General features: G+C 35.6%; 1 protein-coding gene across 1 annotated transcript; it reads left to right on the top strand.

Moving 5' to 3' along the window:
- Positions 1–3169: 3169 nt before the first annotated feature.
- On the top strand, positions 3170–3961 carry LOC129230994 (uncharacterized). The gene has a single exon (XM_054865237.1). The coding sequence runs from the start codon at positions 3170–3172 to the stop codon at positions 3959–3961; it is 792 nt and encodes a 263-aa protein (XP_054721212.1).
- The last annotated feature ends 18705 nt before the right edge of the window (positions 3962–22666 follow it).

Raw genomic sequence — 22666 nt, 5'->3', positions numbered from 1 at the left:
ACAATGTGATGCTAGAGTACATGAAGAAATATTTTATGGAAAAACAAATGATTAAATCCAAAAATATTAGCTAGTTATTCATTATTTCTCTTTAAGGTGCCGAGATATCCCTTAATTTCAATTCAGATTTTGTTTAATTACATGTATATCATTTTTAATGTTTTTATTTATTCGCAAATGTAAGATTTAAATAACAAATTACATTTTCCAAAAAATATATCTTTTTCCACTTTATTTCAATGTTATCTCATTAAACCTACCATTATTCTTTCTTTCTTTTTTTTTTTTTTTTTCTTGTTGCAAGAGTAAAGAAAATTGATCATTGGATTGTAGCAAGAGATTCTTTCAAAACAACATTTTTTCTGTCTGCTGCTTAAGTTACCCTTATCCTTATTTGAAAACTGTGCTTTTTTATCTTGTATGCTCAAAGAGAACATTAGATTACTCCAAACATTGAATGTCCTGTGAACTACTTTCTGCATTTTCGGAAGACGATAGTTAAAATTACCAACGTTTTGGGCCACTGCTTTGATCCACTGTCTTGACGACAACAAGTTCCGCAAAAGATCCCCAAAAAAGATCTCATGAGCACCATCGTAGGTCCAAGTTCTCGTACTTCAGCAACAGGACTCTGCCACAAACTCCTGAAAAGACATAGTTAAACCAATAGTAGCTAGTTTCACAGAGCGGAATGAGCCAAAGAAAAACACTAAAATTATAAGGAGTGACACCATAAATGTGAATACGAGACATAGAGAAGGCGTTGTAATACGACTGGGAGAAATATTCGAGCGTCAGTGGCAGTGGTTGTAAAATCTACTTCGTACGGATGAGCTGCACTTGTGTCATCCTTTTTCTAGCGTTGGATGGTATGACTACAGGCTCACGCGGATTTTCTAGAGATATCAGAAAAAGAATGATGACGTGGGGCGATCAATCTGTATCTTTATTTGAGCTAGTGCAGTCGCCCGAGCAACTGCCCAATGTTAACCTAAAGAAATTAAGCAAAGATCAGCGCTATCAACTTTTAAAAGGCAATAGTATCAGCAACGGTGTATGTAGCATATATCAGACGATGCAAAACCCTGGTTACCTGAAGTAACCTTGATGGGTAACTACAGTAAATCAAATCCTCTGGCTAGATGCAAACGACATAAAACCGTCAGAGAATCTGATACTGCTCGTTATATTTATCATTTGTGTGTATGATCCAAAGGGTTCTGCTGTAAAAGTCCACTGATTATATAAAAATGGAATTAGGTACCTTCAACATATGCTGGTCAGATCACGATGCCTCATCGCTTATCACAAGAAAATTGTTGACTTCATTTATCACAATGCATACTTTGCAAACCCGGGGAATATTATCCTAGCTATGGAAATGGACCATCGAGCATGCATACCTAAACTGGACCTGGTTCTGTTGAAGTCCAGAACTGCAGGAGACCCCAGTTGACAAATACGGAGGCTTTAAGATTTCGGCAGAAACCGGACGACGCTGCAGAATATTTTGATATGAACGATTGGATAGTCCACCTGATGTCGGAAGTTTCCGTTATCAAGGCAATCACTGACACTGAACTCATCACAACGAATGACTCCAACTATTATCTTGTCGTAATCTGCTAGCTTCACACAGACTGGGGAAAGACGCGTGAAGCTGATGACCAAGGAGAAGAAAACTGTTTGTAGAGAAAAACCATCAAATGGCTTCGTCCGAGCACACATAGATTATTGACACATAATGCATGTGTGTTCGAGTCAAAACATAAATTATCTACTTTTACATTGTATTTTTTGACTAAAATGAATAACTGTTTACTAAAAATGTTGGTTAGTCATTGTAATGTAGTTTATTACGGTAAAACATAAGATTATGGAGGGCCCTCTGCGCCTTTATGGTAGAAGTTCCGCGTCTGAGGTAGAAGTTTGGAAGTCGTGGGTTCTATTCCCACCGGTACTCTGGATGCTATTCTTTGTGCCTTATTTTTTCTTATCTTAATATCTGTTGATAAATATAAAAGAACAACCTCTCGACGCAATGGCGCCTAATCTTTCCGATTATTATATTCATTATTATATTCATTATGATCACGGTAACAACAGCAAAATGTCATAAAGGAAGATCAAAGTATCTTTCAAAGTGGAAATTTGTACACTATGTTCAATTGAGCTACTGGCATATTTTTACAAATTTAGCTGGTTGGTATTGAAAAAAAAGATCTTTTTCTGCCCTTTTCACTCCACCCTTACCAACAATTGATGAAAAAATGCGATATAAATAAGAAAAGAAAATGTTCAGATAATATTTGTCTCTATTACGGAATAAAGAAAGAAATTCGATATATTTTTTGTCTTCAAGCATTTCCTAAGCCAAAGAACAAAATGAAATACTTGGACATAAAGGTTTTAGCTGTATTCGAGTTTGAAGGACTCTAAAGCGAAAACAGATTCTCTTCTCTCATACGTTCAAACTCTCTTCTTGCATTTAGAGTTATTTCGAAGGCATTGAATTGATCTGAAAACATTTTTTCTTGAGTCCTTTAAATAACGGTCACCTACATGAAGCTCGAAAGACTCCTAAAATGATTTATGTGTTAGGAAACTCCCATTTCAGTGCAAAAAAAAAGTACTTGAACATACTTAAAATTTGTTTTCAACCGTATACTATACTAAACTATTGTTTCAGCGGCACTGAGTTTAACCGAGTCCATGGTTCTTTCTAAAATTATCCAGTCGAAGCAGTTTTCAATAAACCCTATCGTATAAGTCACCAAATTCTTGAATCTGCGGTGTCAGCTTTTCTAATCAAAAGAACTGAACTGAACTGAACTCGAATTTTGTTTAACTGCAACTGTACCTGCATGCATTTGTGTTACTCGCGCGTTTCTCTGTTCTCCCACTGCTCGCGGAGAGAATTCAAATCTGATAGTCGTTCTTTAAAAATGTATAAGTAAAGTGTATATATTTCTCAATTTTCGTAATAAAATGACAAAAAGAGTCATCTGCATTCTTGTCACAGCTTACACTTTAAGCAGGTACTTGACTTCATCTAAACATCAGTACCTGTAGTGGTGACCCGTCGATTTCGAAACTAAAGGTAAGACCTCTTAATATCGCTATTTTATACTTCAATTGTCAGTTAGTGAGCTTAAATTTTGCTGCCGCCATGACAGACGGTCCGGAACAACAGACAGCTGCAACTCCAACATTGGTGCAAGTGAATCGAGTAGGATTAAAACTTCCTCCCTTCTGGGATAAACATCCTATACTTTGGTTCAAAAATATAGAAGCGCAATTTATTGTTTCTGGAATAACTCAAGATGAAACGAAATATTACAATGTAATAGCGGCTCTCACTTCGGACATTTTGAATTACGTTAGTGATATCGTAATAACGCCGCCTGAGAACAACAAATACGAAACTTTGAAATCGCGGCTTATATCTGATTTTTCCGACTCCGAGCAGAAGAGAATTAAAGCTGTACTTTCCGAATTAATTTTGGGGGATGACAAACCCTCACATTTGCTACGGAAAATGAAACAATTGGCAGGACAAACTCTTGGCGATGAGTTTCTCAAAACGCTTTGGCTACAACGTCTACCTAGTCAAGTTCAAGCTATTCTTTCCGTATCTGAAGACAGTTTGGATAAATTAGCTTTAATGGCCGATAAAATACATGAGACTGCAAGCGCAAATATAGATGAAGTAAAATGCGCAAACACTGCAATTTCTGACGTTACTGAGTTAAAACTGCAAATTGCAGAACTTAGTAAACAAGTTGAACGCCTCTCGCGAAGTCGCGCCAAGGAGACTTCGAATAGACATTTTTCTCGTCGCCCACGTTCAAACTCGAGTAAGAACAAGAAAACGTATGATCAGTGTTGGTATCACTGGAAGTTTGGAAATGATGCAAAGCGTTGCAAATCCCCTTGTCGTTTTAAAACCTCGGAAAACTAAATAAGAAATCACATAATTTGGCGCAATGTGATTTCATGCCAAATAATAAGAGTCGCCTTTTCGTACAAGATCCAGTTTCAAAACTAACTTATCTTGTCGACAGCGGAAGTGATGTATGCGTACTGCCTTTTCAGAGGAAAAACTGCAACTCTGATGGTACAAATTTTACTTTATCTTCTGCTAATGGCTCCACAATTAAAACACATGGAATTAAAATGGTTACGTTGAGTTTAAACTTGCGTCGAAAATTTCAGTGGCCGTTTATTCTGGCAGAGATAAGCAAGCCTATCATTGGCGCGGATTTTTTAAAGCATTACGGATTACTGATCGATTTGAAACATGGATGCCTTAAGGATCCACTCACTAATTTAATCAGCAACGGGAAAAAATCACTTGATAACACTCCACAAATAACCTTAATAGCAAGCGACTCATCTTACAAGGATATTTTAAACAGATATAGCGACGTATTTCGGCCATACCCTAAAATGAAGGAAATTAAGCATAATACAGTGCATCGCATTTTGACTCGGGGACAACCGGTTTTTGCCCGACCTCGTCGGTTGCACCCCGCAAAGCTGGCAGCAGCCAAAAAAGAATTCGAATATATGATTGAACATGGTATATGCAGACCTAGTACCTCAAACTGGTCGAGCCCTTTGCATATGGTGCCTAAAGATGATGGTAAGGATTTTCGACCTACCGGTGACTACAGAGCTCTAAACCATATTACAATACCAGATAGATATCCTTTGCCTCATTTACAAGATTTTTCAAGTCAATTGCATGGGAAAGTTATTTTTTCTAAAGTAGACTTAGTTCGGGCATACCACCAAATTCCGGTCCATCCTGACGATGTTCCAAAAACCGCAATAACCACTCCTTTCGGGTTATTCGAATTCCTCTACACCCCTTTCGGGTTATCTAACGCTGCTCAAACCTTTCAAAGATTTATTGATGAAGTTTTACGAGGTTTGGACTTTACCTTTGCCTATTTAGATGACATCTTAATCGCAAGTCATTCTGAAGAAGAGCACAAGACGCATCTTGAGTTGGTTCTAAAACGACTCTCAGACTATGGCATTCGCATTAATTTGAACAAATGTGTCTTAGGTGTTTCCGAGTTATCTTTCCTAGGATATTTAGTAAATCAAAAAGGTATCAAACCACTACCAGAACGTGTTGAACCTATTTTAAAATATCCATTGCCTACAACTGTGAAAGAACTCCAGCGTTTTCTCGGTTTATTGAATTACTATCACAGAAATGTTAAACATGCTGCCCATATTCAAGCGCCACTCAATGAAATGTTAAAAGGCAAGAAAGGTAAAAAGAAGTGTAATTTGGAATGGACTGAAGACCAAAAGTCAGCATTTGAAGCTTGTAAAACACGGTTAACTCAGGCCACAATTTTAGCTCATCCTGACCCTGAAGCTTATTTAACGCTTTTTACAGATGCTAGCGATACAGCAGTTGGAGCTTCGCTAAATCAAGTAAAGAAACTTGACGACGTACAGAGTATCGAACCTCTTGCATTTTTCTCATCAAAGTTGTCTCCACCACAACGAAAATGGTCTACTTACGATCGTGAACTATACGCAATTTACGCTGCCATTAAACAGTTCAAGCACATGCTTGAAGGCCGTTTGTTCACCGTTTTTACAGACCATCGTCCTCTCCGATTCGCTTTTCAACAAAAGTTGGATAAATGCTCACCGAGACAACTACGACATTTAGATTATATTGGCCAATTTACCACCGATATTCAATTTGTAAAAGGTTCCGACAATATACCCGCTGACGTTTTGTCAAGAGTTGAAGCATTAGAGCTTCCGACTATTTTGGATTACACAGCTGTGGCTGAAGCCCAAAGCACCGATACCGAGCTGCAGGACTTATTAAAATCAGACACAACCTTGAAATTTCAAAAAATGCTGCTGCCTGGAACCGAAGTTCTACTTCTTTGTGACACCTCTACAAGAAATGTTCGTCCATACCTTCCCTTGGAATTTCGTAAAATAGCTTTAAACATGCTCCATAACCTAGCTCATACTGGCGTCAAAGCTACAGTCAAGCTGTTAACATCCCGTTTCGTGTGGCCCGCAATAAAAAAAGATGTCACGATTTGGACACGGACTTGTATCCCATGCCAAAGAGCCAAAGTATGCCGCCATACCAACAGTCCAGTGCATAACATTAAAGTTCCGGACAAGCGTTTTGAGCATATCAATATTGACATCGTTGGCCCTCTCCCTCCTTCTCGAGGATATACATATTGTCTAACTATGATTGATCGCCATACGCGTTGGGTCGAAGCTTGTCCAATCACCGACACAACTGCTGAGACGGTAGCGAGAGTGTTCTACGAAACTTGGGTAGCCCGATTTGGTATTCCCAAAATTGTCACATCCGACCAAGGGAGACAATTCGAATCCCATTTATTTAACACCTTACTGAAATTATTGGGAATTAAACACTCTCATACTACTGCATATCACCCAATGTCAAACGGACTAATTGAAAATTGGCACCGCACAATGAAATCATCTTTAAAAGCTCATTTAACTGACCGTTGGACAGAGGTCTTACCAACAGTGTTGCTGGGAATGCGATCTGCATTCCGTGAGACAATAAAAGCTACAACAGCTGAGCTAGTCTATGGCACTGCCTTAAAGCTACCTGGAGAATTCCTTGCACCTACTCCAAAGGACTTTAGCGCGTCCGAGTTCGTCCAACAATTAAAAGAGACTATGCAGAAGTCCTCTCCAGTTCCCACAAGCAATCACGACACCAAGTACCGATCTTTTATCGCCTTAGATCTCAAGAAATGCAGTCAAGTTTTCGTGCGGCATGATGCTGTACAACCCCCACTGAAACCGCCGTATGATGGACCTTTCCCGGTTCTTGAGAGAACGGACAAAGTATTCAAGCTGCAGATTGATGGAAAACACAAATTCATATCCATTGATCGCCTAAAGCCTGCTTTCGTTCTGAACGATTCAGAACAACATCATTACCAGAACGCGACCAAAGACTCCGACCTGACTCCTGAGACTTGCTGCAAGCCACCAATGGAACAAACCCCGAATGAGAAAGTGGACCCTTGTGAAGTTAAACGCACTCGCGCTGGGAGACAAGTCCGCTTCCCCGCACGTTTCAGAACCTAACGTTCCACTAGGAGGGGGGTACTGCGGTGTCAGCTTTTCTAATCAAAAGAACTGAACTGAACTGAACTCGAATTTTGTTTAACTGCAACTGTACCTGCATGCATTTGTGTTACTCGCGCGTTTCTCTGTTCTCCCACTGCTCGCGGAGAGAATTCAAATCTGATAGTCGTTCTTTAAAAATGTATAAGTAAAATGTATATATTTCTCAATTTTCGTAATAAAATGACAAAAAGAGTCATCTGCATTCTTGTCACAGCTTACACTTTAAGCAGGTACTTGACTTCATCTAAACATCAGTACCTGTAAATCTATATGCAGTATTTCTCAGTTTTTATAACTTTTTGGGGTCTCCTGCTTGGTTTCACCTTATTTCGTGAAAATATCAACTCTCGTTATGCTAGCATCAACTGTTTTAAAAGTAGTATAATATATTTCGTATAATAGAATAATTAATTCATATTATTATCCTTTAACAAATATTTTATAGATATATTGTTTGAGCGACACTGAGTTTATCCAAGCCATGGTGCTTTCTAAAATTATCCAGTCGAAGCAGTTTTCAATAAACCATATCCTATAAGTCATTAAACTCTTGAATCTATATGCAGTATTTCTCAGTTTTTATAACTTTTTGGAGTCTCCTGCTTGGTTTCACCTTATTTCGTGAAAATATCAACTCTCGTTCTGCTAGCACAAAATGTTTTAAAAGTAGTATAATATATTTCGTATAATAGAATAACTAATTCGTAAAATTATTCGTTAATATATATTTTATAGAATATATTGTTATAGAATATATTGTATTGAATATATTAACACTGAGTTTAACCAAGCCATGGTGCTTTCTAAAATTATCCAGTCAAAGCAGTTATCAATAAACATTATCCTGTAAGTCACTAAATTCTTGAATCTGTATCGTCGCCTCTTAGCAACAGTAAGACAACTAATCCCAAAAATAACACTAAGATATCCTACTGTTGCTCTGAGGTGACGATATGTAGTATTTCTCAGTTTTTATAAATTTTTCGGGTCTCTTGCGTATAATAATTTCGTATAATATAAAACTAAGTCATACAATTATTCATTAACAAATATTTTATAAAATATATTGTGAATAAAGACGGCATTCAACTATCTCTTAGCGTTGAAATATAATCAGGCAAAAAAGACCAGAAGAAAAACCAGAAGAAATAACTTAGGTAGAAGATTAATATCAACGAAGTACATTCTCTAAAATACTCTAAAAAGCAAACATTTTTGAAAAATAATTGTTAGAGTATAGTATTTGCTGACTTTTTTTTTAAATTCATGCTTAGTACATACAGCAAACCGTTCTGTATAATTACCCAATTTTTCACTGAGAGTCTCAAAATGTTAAGTCTTTCACAAAAATATATAAATATCCATCCACTTTTAGAGCCTTACATCCTATATATTGGTGAAAAATATCAATGTTAAAATGTAAGGCTTTAATTAACTGAACTAGTTTTCTCCCATGCTATATTTCAAAAACAAATAAGCGTTACAGATTTGATTTTGATAAATTATGTGACATTTCAATGAAACCATGCTTTGTTTCAAAATATACAACGCGATGTCGCATTTGTCAAGACATGAGTTAAATCATCGAAATCGAATTACCTTTTGTGCACTCTTTGCGCATTTTGTCTCTCTGGTGAATCACCACCTCATAAATTTCAATACTTTGAAAAAATACTCCTACGTGCCTCTTTATTTGAAGTTGAAAAAAATTCTTTAAACACAAATTTGGTAAATAGTTTTGATGGGATAGTTGACTCGTCTGATACATATTTAAAAAAAGGACCAATAAGTTGGCTTTAAGCTTTCAATGTAAAATTTGTATATTTTGTGTAGGGTAAAGTTGTAATGAATCGCATGTATTTTCTTTGCTTTGTTTTGCATCCATTTTTTGTGATAGGTTTTATTTAAACTTTCAGAATATGTACTTGCATGAGAAGGCAAAACAAAAATGAGTAAAAATATGCAGTAGAACAGAAACAAATACACTTAAAAATGATTCAGCATGTTTTTGGAAACACTTTTCAAATGACTTATTGATTATTAAGTTGAGAAACATCTATCAAAATAAAAAAACAGGAGAATCAATTTTACTTCAATGATGAAAATTTAATGTTGAATTTATTCCAGTAACGCTTGTAAACCGTTTGATTGCTGTACAATTGTTATCTGGTTATGTTTTAGCTAATATTTTATTCATTTATTTCGCATTAAATTTAGTAAATCTACTAAGCACACACATAAAGAGAATATAAATGGGTTGGTTTATACACACACACACACACACACACATTGGATTATGTTTCATTTAACTCTAACACTTGTAACACAAACAAACTTTTCAGGTGACGTAATTAAAGTTTGTTCTTGTGATTATTTGCTCAAAGCATTGTTATTTATTGAGTTTAAAAAGGACCTTCAACGCGAATTTCAGAACTGAAGTATTTATATTTTTCACTAGCTCGTAAGTCCATTTTTGAATTACCCTCAGAAGGGTGTAATCCGGCGCAAAGCCCCCCCCCCCCTTCAAGGATGCTATTGATTAATAAAGTAACATTTTAAAGGATGGGGAAATTTTTCAGAATTTAACTAATTACAACTTTTATAAACTGTTAAATAAATTTCGGTGCACCCCCCCAAAAAAAGTTAAACAAAAGTAAACCCCCCTTCTCCCCCTACAGATGCTACCACGTTTATAAATTAAGTGTTGTATAATAGATCGAGGAAATTTTTCAGAATTGATGTAATTATATTTCTCATAATCTTGTAAATCCATTTTCGGTGTTATCGGGGTTATTTCGGGTGTAACCCTCCCTTCCTCCCCCTCTTTCGTGACACAACTGTCGTTACCTCCCATCTACAGAAATGTTCCATCAATAAGTCACTCACTTTTGATATTTTACGTAATAATACTACTAAGCAATTTTTCTTAAGAATTTTATGCATACCAGAAAAATCTGTAATGAGCGATTTCAAATTAATTCCTTCAAAATTTTGTTACTTTTAATCATAAAGCCATTTGTTTAAGCTCCTGCATATATTTGGCATATTTTGCATTCAAAAGCAAGACTGACAACTTATTTTGCGCTCTGCTTGCTCATCCTGAAAAAAATTTCCTTCGCATTATGTAAACGTCGTGAGTAATAGTTTCTTGGAACGTGAAAGCCTTCCCCTATGGTTGATATTTCTTTTAATGAAATGGTTTATGAGTTTTTCCTTTTTCACTGCGTTTTTTAAAAGTACAGAAACAAATACTAAGTTTATTTGTTGAAATACATTGTTTGCCAGTACACAGATGAAGAAAACATTCGTGGTAACTGAATTAATTTCTCAAAATCCGAAAAATTTATTCTTGTAATTACTACAGTCGTCCGCTATAAAGCGTTTAAAAATATTGTGTTTTCCAACATTGAAAAGGAGCCATGGACTTAAGGTTTTATTTTAAATTTTAAGTCGTCCTAGCGCTACACATTTTTGAAAGTATTTATTTTGATTGCTTATTTTCAATGTAAGATATTCACAGGTAATAAATATCTGGATACAAATCATATGTTACATTTTTAGAAAATAAAAGTAATATTTAGACCACCATTCATTAGATCTAAATGTTAAAAGATATATTATTCACGAAATATGAAGATGAAATTTTTTTTCAAGAAAATTTTCATAAGTTGAGAAAAACTCTATGATGTCAGAAAATCACTTTTATGTTTTTTGAGTACTCAGCTATATCTGATAATGTTGGTTTGCTTTTTAAATATTATAAAAAGATAGGGCCTTTTTTTCTTTTATTGTTTACTGTTTTTTCGCATAGTATAGAATTTTTTTTTTCTTTTTTGTAAACAATATAGTCAAAGAAGTTCATACTCGTAAAACTTATTAGGTTGAATGTTATAAATTATTTTTTTTAAGTAGTTTGGTACAAATTCTATGAGAAAATGTGAAAAATAAAGAGGCACTTACAGATCAAGTAGCTCATACTTCCTTATTTTTTACAGTTCAATTCTATCTTGGTTCGTATAGTTTTTGCGTATTGGACAGCAAAACTTCAATTCCTTTATTTTCTCTTTTCTAACTTTTACGACCCATTTACCTCTCTTTAGTTACTTAAGAATTATTTCAAAATGCGTTGTGTTTAGAGGCATTTCAACTGTTATTTTCCTGTTAAACCTAGTATAACTGATTACTGGAAATTTCAAAGAGATAAGTAAAAAACCATGTCAAGAGTTTTATTTTAGTGTAGATGTTCAAAAGTTAAAACTTAAACTCTAAGTAAATAGCTTTTTCCGCTATAAATGTAGACTGATTCTAAATAGACTGATTTTCCCAAAAAGTTTTACATAAATTACTATAAGAAACTTAATACTAAGCAATAGCCCTATAACCTCTGAATTAAACGCTGATAGAACAGTTTGAGAAACTAACAGTAAAGACAAAAAGAATCATTTTAAACTGCGGGCTGCTTATTCAAAGCAGAGTGAACACAAATTAGAGATAATGTGTCAAATATGTCGAGAGTATCCAGGGAAAGTCTTTATAGAAAAAACAATTGTGACGCAATCAAGGGACGCCACTCATGGCAATCCAGTACACAGTATAGTTTACAGCATTAGCATATTAACGGCCCTATTGGTGTAATGGTCTGAACTCAGGGGCGCGCACGGGGGGGGGGGGAGAAGGGACACCTGTTGTTCCGGGCCGAGCTTGAAGAGGCCCAATATTTTTTTTTTAAAAGGTGTGAAATATAGGAGCAAACAATATGGAGGGGGCCGGAAAAGTCATTGTTAATGGCCCCAAAATTTCTGTGCACGCCCCTGTCTGGACTTATTATTGATAACAAATTGGACCTTCACATCTTTTCTAATTTCATTAATATATCCCGCTAAATGTTTTTACTTTTTTTGTGGACTAGAAGCCACCAGTACACTCAGCTTGTGTTGTTGAATGGTTTTTGGATATTAAAACGATGCCTATAATGGAATAGCTATTGTGATCTCCAACTTGAATACGGTTTGAATTTCAATGAACATACTTAAGAGACGTCTTTCTGACATGAATCTTAAAATTCTTAAGCGGTTAAAAAAACTCGCATTTAAAAATGAACACAGATACCACACAGTGACATTCAGGACGTTGTTTCTAGCGAAAGAGTCAGCTCTACAGGATCCCATTGCTTATTCAAAGCATTTGCATTCGGGGGGAGGGGGCTCGTCTTTTAAGATAACTAAATAAAATTCGCTCTCTTCGTTTTTTAACGTTCATTACAATTAGAAAATCTGACACAGATTATCATAGTTTTGTATTTTATCTAATCGTTCTATGACTTAAAAAAAGCTTTCTAACGACCGCAATCCAACCTGAAAGACGAAAACAAATGAATGCATCATCAACCGTCAGATTTATTCTGGCTCCAGAGCTAATATGGTGTAAAAACTCGGAGTAGGGTGGGCTTGCCGAGAAAACAGAAACAAGATACAGGAAGGCAAATAAAGAGAACCCCTGTCCTCTGTCTTCTTAGTGTCGGATGCCGTTTACTCAAGCATAAAGGGAAGCCAGTTTCCACAAATTGTGGATAAGTGCTTTTACCAGGGGAGTTATATTTTCCCTCGTGAATGACGTTATGTTTGTATGAAGCTGCGTCTTTTAAATAGGGTCGTTATGAACCAGTCTTTATCAAAAGCTAATGTTTGTTTCGCTGCTACGTCATATGAAGTGAAACAACAAGCACTATTTGTTTTTGTTATTCTTTTGAAATATAGATTTTTTCGTTTTGATTTTGTGTTTGTTTTACCTGAAACAAAAATGTTTAACTATTTTTAAAGCAGTTCTAAGATACTTGAGTAATTCAAATACGCAAGAGATGAGGCAAGTGAGCCAAAGGTGGCCACTGTTGCTGTGGTAGATCACCCCCAAAGAGACGAATTAATTTTATTTTTTAACACAAAACGGCTGTTCTGCATTATTAAATATGTATCTGCAGTTCTGTTGAAAGGTTGTGTAAAGCAGAGATTCAAACAGCTGAACATAAACAAACACGTTTAATACGAAACATGGGGACACACATAGCAAGACATAGAGAAAGTAGTGAAGAAGCCCTGATAAACAGACTGCGGCTCTTTAAATAGAATAGAGGGCAGATTTTCAGTATCCAATGATGTTTCTCAAATAGCAATAAGCTTTCTCCAAAGTCCGATGGTGGATTAAAGAAGAGATTTTGCGAACTCCGTGGAAAGCTGCAAATGTCTCTTCCAATAAGATGTAAGCACAGTTCTTTCTTTTAAACCAATGGAGAAAGCGATTACATTCAACACCCGCCCTTAATCGCTTATTACTAAACAACACAATGACATAAGTTCATGCAATTTAAATTTAAAAAGAGCCTTAGTAAACATATCAACAATTTGCTTATCAGTAGAAACATATTCAATATATATATTTTCAACATTTAAAATATTTCTAATAAACTTTAACTTAACATCAATATGTTTCAATCTACCAGAACTATTTTCATTAGTTATACATTTGATTGCAGACTGATTATCTTCATATATGACAATGTTATTTACAATAAGAAATTCACATGCAATATTTTTATAATACACTAGATCTATTAAAGACTTACCAACTGCGAGTACCTCAGCTTCAGTCGAAGAAACAGCTATTGAACTTTGTTTCTTCACGCTCCATAAAATTGGACACTTTTTATAAAAAATAACGTAACCTGAAACTGATTTGCGATCACGCGGATCTGATGCCCAATCTGAATCAACATACATAGATAAATCAACATTAGAGTCACAACACTTACTATACACAATTTTATATTCCGATGTACCTTTTAAATATCGCAGAATTCTTTTAAGTCCATTCCAAGCCGATTCTGTTGGATTCTCCTGCAATTGACTGAGACAGTTCACAGCGAACAGTATATCGGGTCGTGTTGTCATCGCAAGATACAATAAAGATCCAACTAGTTCACGGTAAGGTCCTTTGAAGATAGTTCCTTCCTCAAAGTCAGCTGGAGTTGACTTTGCTTCTAAAGGTGTTGCACTCGGCTTGCACTCACCCATGTTAAATCTCTTCAATAGTTTAAGAATATACTCCTTTTGATCTAGCACTAATTTAGTAGAAGTAAATTCCATACGAATTCCTAAAAATTCAGAAGCTGGTTCGAGTTTGGACATCTGAAATTCATTTTGAAGAAGTTTAATCACAATCATTATTTCCGAATCATCTGATCCAGCAATAAGAATATCATCAACGTATAAACAAATTATTATTTTTCTTCCATTCACAATTCTGATGAAAATACACGGTTCCGAGTTTAATTGCTTAAAATTAATTTTTAACATAAATTGCGAAAATCTGAAGAACCATTGTCTAGGAGCTTGTTTTAATCCGTATAAACTTTTATTTAATTTGCATACTCTGCCAGATGAATCGTTGAATCCTTGCGGTTGTTCCATAAAAACAATTTCTTGCAACTCACCATTCAGAAAAGCTGTTTTCACATCCATCACATAAGCCTTTAAATCCTCTTGAAGAATCGAAACAAGAACTAATCGTAAACAAGGCATCCCAATGACTGGCGAATAAGTTTCTACGTATTCCTTCTGCTGGTCTCCTCTGGCGCAAAGTCTGGCTTTGAGAGTTCCATCTCTTTTCTTCCTAAACACCCACTTACACTTTATGGGGGTCGCGTTATCAGGGAGATCTACCAGTTCCCAAGTTTTGTTTATCTGGATGGAGCGCAATTCTTCCCCCATCGCGACTTTGCACTGGGCTTGTTGTTCTTCCGGTAGTTTTGAGATGTCATGAAAGGTCAACGTTTCTTCTGACGTGTACATTGCTTCAAATCGCTCTGGCATTTTACTTTTTCTTCCTGATCGTCGGGGTGTATCTGCCAGAACTTCATGCTTTACATTGGTTTCGTTTTCTCCTAACTCTTTATTTACTTCGGTGCTGTGTTTTTCCTCGTCTTTTTCTTCTCCTTTCGGGAGCCCGTCTGCTGAATTACTTCTATCTTGCACATATACTTTATTTTCATTGAAGCGAACATTACGAGACACAATAACTCTGTGCGTATCAGGATCCATTAATCGATATCCCATGCTAGAATATCCAATGAAGATCATTCGTTTAGATTTCGGATCTAATTTTTGTCTGCGAGTATCAGGAATTTTGGCATAAGCATCACAACCAAATAATTTAATTTGATTTAAATCCGGTTTCTGGGAATATTTTAGTTCAAAGGGTGACATATCATTTATGCTTGAACTAGGGATTCTGTTATGAATATATGCTGCAACTTGAATAGCATATCCCCAACAGTTCTTAGGTAAATTTGCATCATATAAAAGTTCACGGGCTTTATCAAAAAGTGATCTGTTCATCCGCTCTGAAATTCCGTTCAATTCGTGAGTATAAGGGGGGCAGGGATCTATCGTAACTCCAAGTTTATTTGCTATCACTTTAAGTTCACCTGAAACATATTCCTGGGCATTATCACAACGAATTTTTCGAACGCTTTCATTCAATTTGAGAAACTTTTTGATTTCCACGGGAACATCACTTTTCTTTTTAAGAAGACGAACTTCACAAAAACGAGAATAATCATCAACTAATGTTAAAACATACCTTTCACCCGCTTGAGTTGGTGGGTTGACCGGACCGCATAGGTCAGAATGGATTGTCATCATGGGAGCTTTTTCTCTTCTTCGGTTTCCTATTCCTATATGGTTCGCGGAGTGCTTCGCTAACACACAGTTTTCACAAAATTTTTCACTTGTTGGTAATCCTAGTTTGCTCAGAACATGGTTTCCGGAGTGTCCTAACCTGCGATGCCACAGTTCACCTCCATCTTTTTCTGCAACAAGGGAATTTGAAATGAAGGGAACAAAATCACTTGCATATTGACCTTTTGAATTCAGCTTGCACAAAACGAAATTTGTACTTCCCTTTTCAATAACTGCTTCGTCATTTTTGAAGCTCACAGTGTATCCAGCTTTTTGTATCTGTTTCACTGAAATGAGGTTTCCATTTAGTTCTGGAACATATAACACATCTTTCAGTAGGATCTCTTGCACACCGTCACCTAATACACCGCGAATAGTTCCTATTCCTTTTACTTCCAGTTTACTGGCTTTTGCAGCGCATGACACAGTTCCTGAGGATGGTTTTAACTCCTCAAACCATTCCCGATGTGCACACATATGAGCTGTAGATCCGCTATCTACTATAAATGACCGATGTTCTACTTCGCCAACAACGAAAGTCACTGCAACTGCTCCATCCTTTGATGAAGTATTCTTTCCCGTCTGGACTGTGCAATTCCTCTTAAAATGTCCTTTTCTTCCGCACTGGTAGCAAATTATGTTACTTCTACAAAATTTCGCAATGTGCCCTGTTTTGCGACACTTGTTACACACTACCCGATGATTTGTAGAAAAGGCTGCACCATTTGATGACTCTGTTTTCCAAGATTTGGGCTCCGAGACTCGACGATCTCTCATCAGCGCTTCAGCATCCAGAAGACGACCGCAAACAAACTCTAAAGTCAAGTTCTCCGAAGGCTGATTTTCTATTGCAGATTTCGATGCGTCATACTCTGCTGGAAGAGACATCAAAAGATAGACAATACTGTCCATGTCACTCACTTTCACGCCACACGATTTTAGTTGGGAAACGAGCCTGTTAACTTCATCAATATGCTCCTGCATGGATGAGTCCTTTTTCATTTTCAAAGTTGAAAGTCTCTTTCTAACCAATATCTGACTGACCGCTCCTTCTCGAAGATATATCGATTTCAATTTTGCAATTACTTCAGCACAAGTCTTTTCTTCCGAAAGCGAAACCAAAACTTTATCACTAAGAAATGATAACATCAAGGCATAGGCCTTCTTACTCGCTAAAAGTTCATGAGCTTTCGAAGAATCCGCTTCACGTTCCAAAAACACCTCTAAATTCGTTGCTGCGAAAACCGCTTCCATTCTCCTGCACCACAGAGAGAAATTCCTTCCGTCAAAAGGCTCAACGGAATATTTTATCTCGTCCCCCATGTTACTCCGCTACTGCAGTGATTTAGTAGCTGGGAAAAACTTAGAACTAACCACGCTCTGCTGTTGAAAGGTTGTGTAAAGCAGAGATTCAGACAGCTGAACATAAACAAACACGTTTAATACGAAACATGGGGACACACATAGCAAGACATAGAGAAAGTAGTGAAGAAGCCCTGATAAACAGACTGCGGCTCTTTAAATAGAATAGAGGGCAGATTTTCAGTATCCAATGATGTTTCTCAAATAGCAATAAGCTTTCTCCAAAGTCCGATGGTGGATTAAAGAAGAGATTTTGCGAACTCCGTGGAAAGCTGCAAATGTCTCTTCCAATAAGATGTAAGCACAGTTCTTTCTTTTAAACCAATGGAGAAAGCGATTACATTCAACAAGTTCAAATGTCTGAATTTGAATAGATTTCCTTGATCGGTAGCCTTGCGTCGGCTACCTTGATCGGTAGCCGGGAGATTTCCTTGATTGGTAGATATGCAGAGATTTCACTTTTAATAAAGAATAGCTCTAATTTCTAGGTAAGGATGTATGTCAGTGTACATGTTTTTTTTTTTTTTTTTTTTGAATCTTAGAACTTTGAGTTAAGATACATTTTCTGAAAGTTTATTTCTTTCTCTTTAATCACATTCGCTTTAACTTTAATTAATTTAACGAGTTAATAGTTTTACGTCTTTCAAATAGAGACTATATAAAGTCCCTATTTGTGAGGAGAACATGCATATATGCATGTTCCCAAGGTATGGCCACCTTAAGAAAAAAAATATATTAACTAATTCAAGGGGGGTAATATTTGGTGTTAATCTGTATAAACTACTTTTAACATTACGCATTGTTTTGATATATATTGTTTAATAACTTGAGAACAAGTAAAGCCATGACAGCGTTGGATCGAAAAAGTATATTTAATGCGTTTTTTTCCTCGTAATTTTCATGTTATTAATATTTTTTGTTTTAATTCAAAATCGTATAATTCTTCTGCAAAAATAGTTTTCCGATAATGTTTTACACATCCTACAAGTGATTTCAGCACATGGGCTATCTTTGGCACACTGTACTCTATAGTAGGGTGGAGTGGAAAAAATGAATTTTGATTTTCGGAAACGGGTAACTTTTCAATTACTGAAAGTTCTGAAATATGTTTTTACGACCTCATCTTTAAGTCTGCGCATTTGACTTTAAATTTTGAAATTTTTGATTTTTTTTAGATTTTTCAATTCTTTTTTTCAAGTATTAGAAATTAAAAAAAAAAATGATGACGGGTGGTTATTAATTGGCAGAACAAAGCTTAAAATATACATAGAGTTTCTTAAAACCATTTTAGACTATGGTTTCAATCTACACATTTCGTCTAAAGTTCATCAAATTTCCAAAATTTCCGATATTTTTAATATTTTTATAATTTAATATTTCTTTTCAATATTTACTTAAATTATATTAAACATTTTTCTTGTTATTACCTCACATTATGCAACTCTTTGGTAGCTCATGAACCCAGGACTTATCACGAGGAGGTGATTGCACTTCGAGTCCCACCCGTGCCCTCCCTTCCTCCCAAGCGATGAGAGCACACAGTTGCATTTCTTAGATAAGTCTTCAATTGTTAAATTGTTTCTTTGTATCGTAGTTTGGCTGGATATTTCTATCAAACAGCCTTGTTTTTACTAAGTTTAATCTTTTCTTGTAGTCACAGAGCAATTTGGAAGAGGCAGTTACCTCTTTGATAACTCTTTCAACCGCTTGAGTGAGTGATGGAAAATCATAAAGAGTGCATTCGGAAATCATAATTAAATTCTCAGCTTCCAGTAATCTCTGTTAATCCTATGTTGTCAAATGACGTGCAAAAGGTGGCTCTGTAAGTTTCACATCATGCCAAGAAATCATATCAATGCATTTTGATGCTCCAAAACCAATTTTTGGGATCCGAAACATTCTCACTTGTTTTCTGGTTTGTTTTCAAGATCGAACGTTGATAATGCGTCTTAAAGCCAGTTTTTTTATCTGATGTCTCTTATCAACTAACAGGGATAACAGCATGTTTTCAGGGTGAGCAAAGTATGCATTGTTTTGGATGGATTTGAATACAATTTTCTGATTTTCCCCATAGATATAGGTGCAACTCTTTAGTGTCTCTTACACGTTCGTAGCTCCATCAGTAACTTTTGGATTGCACTTAATCCTTAACCAGCCAGGAGTATATACTTTTACAATGAAAGTAGGGAGCTCTTTTAAAGTATCAGTAGGATTAGTAGTAGCTGCATACAGTCTTAAGATTATAATTGCTGTAGTCAACCATCTGGCGTGAGAAAGCTTTCCTGGACTTCTGTTTTCTAATTCTCGGTACTTTTTCCTAGTCAAAACTGACTTGTACATATTATAAAGATAATTTTAATCATTACTCAAATGGTTTTTATTGCCACGATCGATCTGATCAATGACAAACTCTATGGGCTCAAACTAAACTGATTTCAAATTATGGCATGCTGTTAAGCTTCGACCAACAGGACCAACAAATCTCTTCAGTCCACCAGTAGGTGCATCTAGCTTTTCCACAAATGCCGCCCAGGAAGCTCATTTGAATGCAATTGGCAAATGACCCACTGCAGAGGTCTACCAAGTTTTTATTCCAGTTTCCTAATTACACCTTTGCATTTTTCTGTGTTTGTATTGCATCCATCAGAACCAATGCAAACAATTTCAAACATAGTAAGATTGTTTTCTAAAAAGAACGCTAATGTAGAATTTTCAATGTCAATGACTTTCTCAGACAACGGTACTGTATAATCAATAAACCGCGATTCAGGCATACTATTAGATAAATGTGGACTTAACGAATAAATACCTTTGTGCTGAAAATTCAAAAAATCAGTAATCCAACGTCAGAAAGCACAAATATTGCACAATATTGCAGACACGTGTTTCGGTGTTACAAGGAACACCTTTTTCAATGCAAAGAAATGTGAGCTTCTGGATGAAAAGTCATCCGAGAAAAGCAACACGGTGGAACAGGAGATAGTGTAAATATCAAAAACTAGAAATTAAACAAAACAAAAAAGATAAAATGACACCTGGAGGCAAAATTTATTATATAATTCCATCAGGAAAAAAACCGTTAAGTAATAAATTTTCCAAGAAAACCTATAAACAATGCAAAAAGTTCAAAAATGAAACCACACTGAATAAATTAGCAATAAATTTACCAGCGGGAAAAACTATGTATGAAAGCAATGTATCAAATGGAGAAATGCATTTAAGAACAAAGTGAAGGATAAACATATTGGAATTAGTTAATCACAAAACGAAATAAGAAAGCAAAAAATGAAAAAAATAAAAGTAAGAAATGTACGATGTTTACATAAAAAATAATATAAGAACTAAACCAATTTTAACAAAGGAGTCCACACAGAAGAAAAATAGGGAATTGCAGTAAGATCATTGACTAAATTAGAACGGTTCCTCAGGATGTGGAAAGATTCCCAAAAATCAAGATCCAACGAATTGGGGCATTTTTGGATAATTTGATAAGAGTTAAAATCAAAAGAATGATTTGATTCCCAACAGTGTTGGGCAATACTGGATTTATTCAGCTGTTGTTTCCTCACATAGTTTTGATGTTCTTTTAACCGAAATTTCAAAGAACGGCGGGTCTGTCCGATGTATCCGAATCCGCAATTGCAAACAATTTTAAAAGGGTTGCCTTTTGCTGTTTCATTACCCCCACATAGATTATCGTCTCACCCTCCTAATCAAAAATATTCAGCTTTCAACACATTTGTTTATCGTGCAATGAATATTTGTTCTTCACCTGAGCTTCTTAATGCGGAACTCAACTATTTAAGAGCTGTGGCTGTTGATAGAGACTATCCGCCCACCTTAGTTGATTCCATTTATAAAAAACTTTGCAAAAAATCTCAAAATATTGCTTTTAATATACCTTTTAACACTAAGAATTTAGTTGTTCTGCCTTTCTTCCCTGGTATTAGTTTTCAGGTTGCTAAGATTCTGAAGCGATTCCAATTCCAAGTGGTATTTTCTCCTATTAATAAACTTTCTTTCTCTTCTCTTAAAGATCCTATTCATCCTCTTAATTGTTGTGGGATCTATAAAATTGTTTGCAATTGCGGATTCGGATACATCGGACAGACCCGCCGTTCATTGAAATTTCGGTTAAAAGAACATCAAAACTATGTGAGGAAACAACAGCTGAATAAATCCAGTATTGCCCAACACTGTTGGGAATCAAATCATTCTTTTGATTTTAACTCTTATCAAATTATCCAAAAATGCCCCAATTCGTTGGATCTTGATTTTTGGGAATCTTTCCACATCCTGAGGAACCGTTCTAATTTAGTCAATGATCTTACTGCAATTCCCTATTTTTCTTCTGTGTGGACTCCTTTGTTAAAATTGGTTTAGTTCTTATATTATTTTTTATGTAAACATCGTACATTTCTTACTTTTATTTTTTTCATTTTTTGCTTTCTTATTTCGTTTTGTGATTAACTAATTCCAATATGTTTATCCTTCACTTTGTTCTTAAATGCATTTCTCCATTTGATACATTGCTTTCATACATAGTTTTTCCCGCTGGTAAATTTATTGCTAATTTATTCAGTGTGGTTTCATTTTTGAACTTTTTGCATTGTTTATAGGTTTTCTTGGAAAATTTATTACTTAACGGTTTTTTTCCTGATGGAATTATATAATAAATTTTGCCTCCAGGTGTCATTTTATCTTTTTTGTTTTGTTTAATTTCTAGTTTTTGATATTTACACTATCTCCTGTTCCACCGTGTTGCTTTTCTCGGATGACTTTTCATCCAGAAGCTCACATTTCTTTGCATTGAAAAAGGTGTTTCTTGTAACACCGAAACACGTGTCTGCAATATTGTGCAATATTTGTGCTTTCTGACGTTGGATTACTGATTTTTTGAAATGTGGACTTCTTTAATAGTTGTTCTGTGCATTGTGCCATTCTTCTTCTTGTGTAAACGCAGGGTGTCATATTACAGGACTCGACGCTTGTCTGCTTCTTGAGAACTCCATGTCGGTCCAATATGTTGAAAATATCGGACATTTCGAGAGATATAGATAAACTTTGGGTGTTATGCGCAGACTCAAACTATAATCTAAAGTGGTTTTAAAAAATTTGGTATATTTTAGGCCTTGTTCTGCCATTTAATAACCACACACCATCGTTTTTTTCATTTGTAGTACTTGAAAAAAATCTTGAAAAATCTAAAAAAAATCAAAATTTTCAAAATTTTAAGTAAAACACGCAGACTCAAGATAACGTCGTAAAAATGAATTATTTTAAAAATTTGTTTCTAAGCCTCATACACAGTAATTGAAAGGTACCCGTTCCCGAAAATAAAAAGATCATTTTTTTCACTCCACCCTACTACAGGTGGCCTACAAGCTACAATTTTGAAATGG

This window comes from Uloborus diversus, chromosome 10 (genome assembly GCF_026930045.1).
Source record: "Uloborus diversus isolate 005 chromosome 10, Udiv.v.3.1, whole genome shotgun sequence".
Taxonomy (NCBI): Eukaryota; Metazoa; Arthropoda; class Arachnida; order Araneae; family Uloboridae; genus Uloborus; species Uloborus diversus.
Note: the sequence above shows the minus strand (reverse complement) of the source record. Positions and strands in the feature narration are given on the sequence as shown.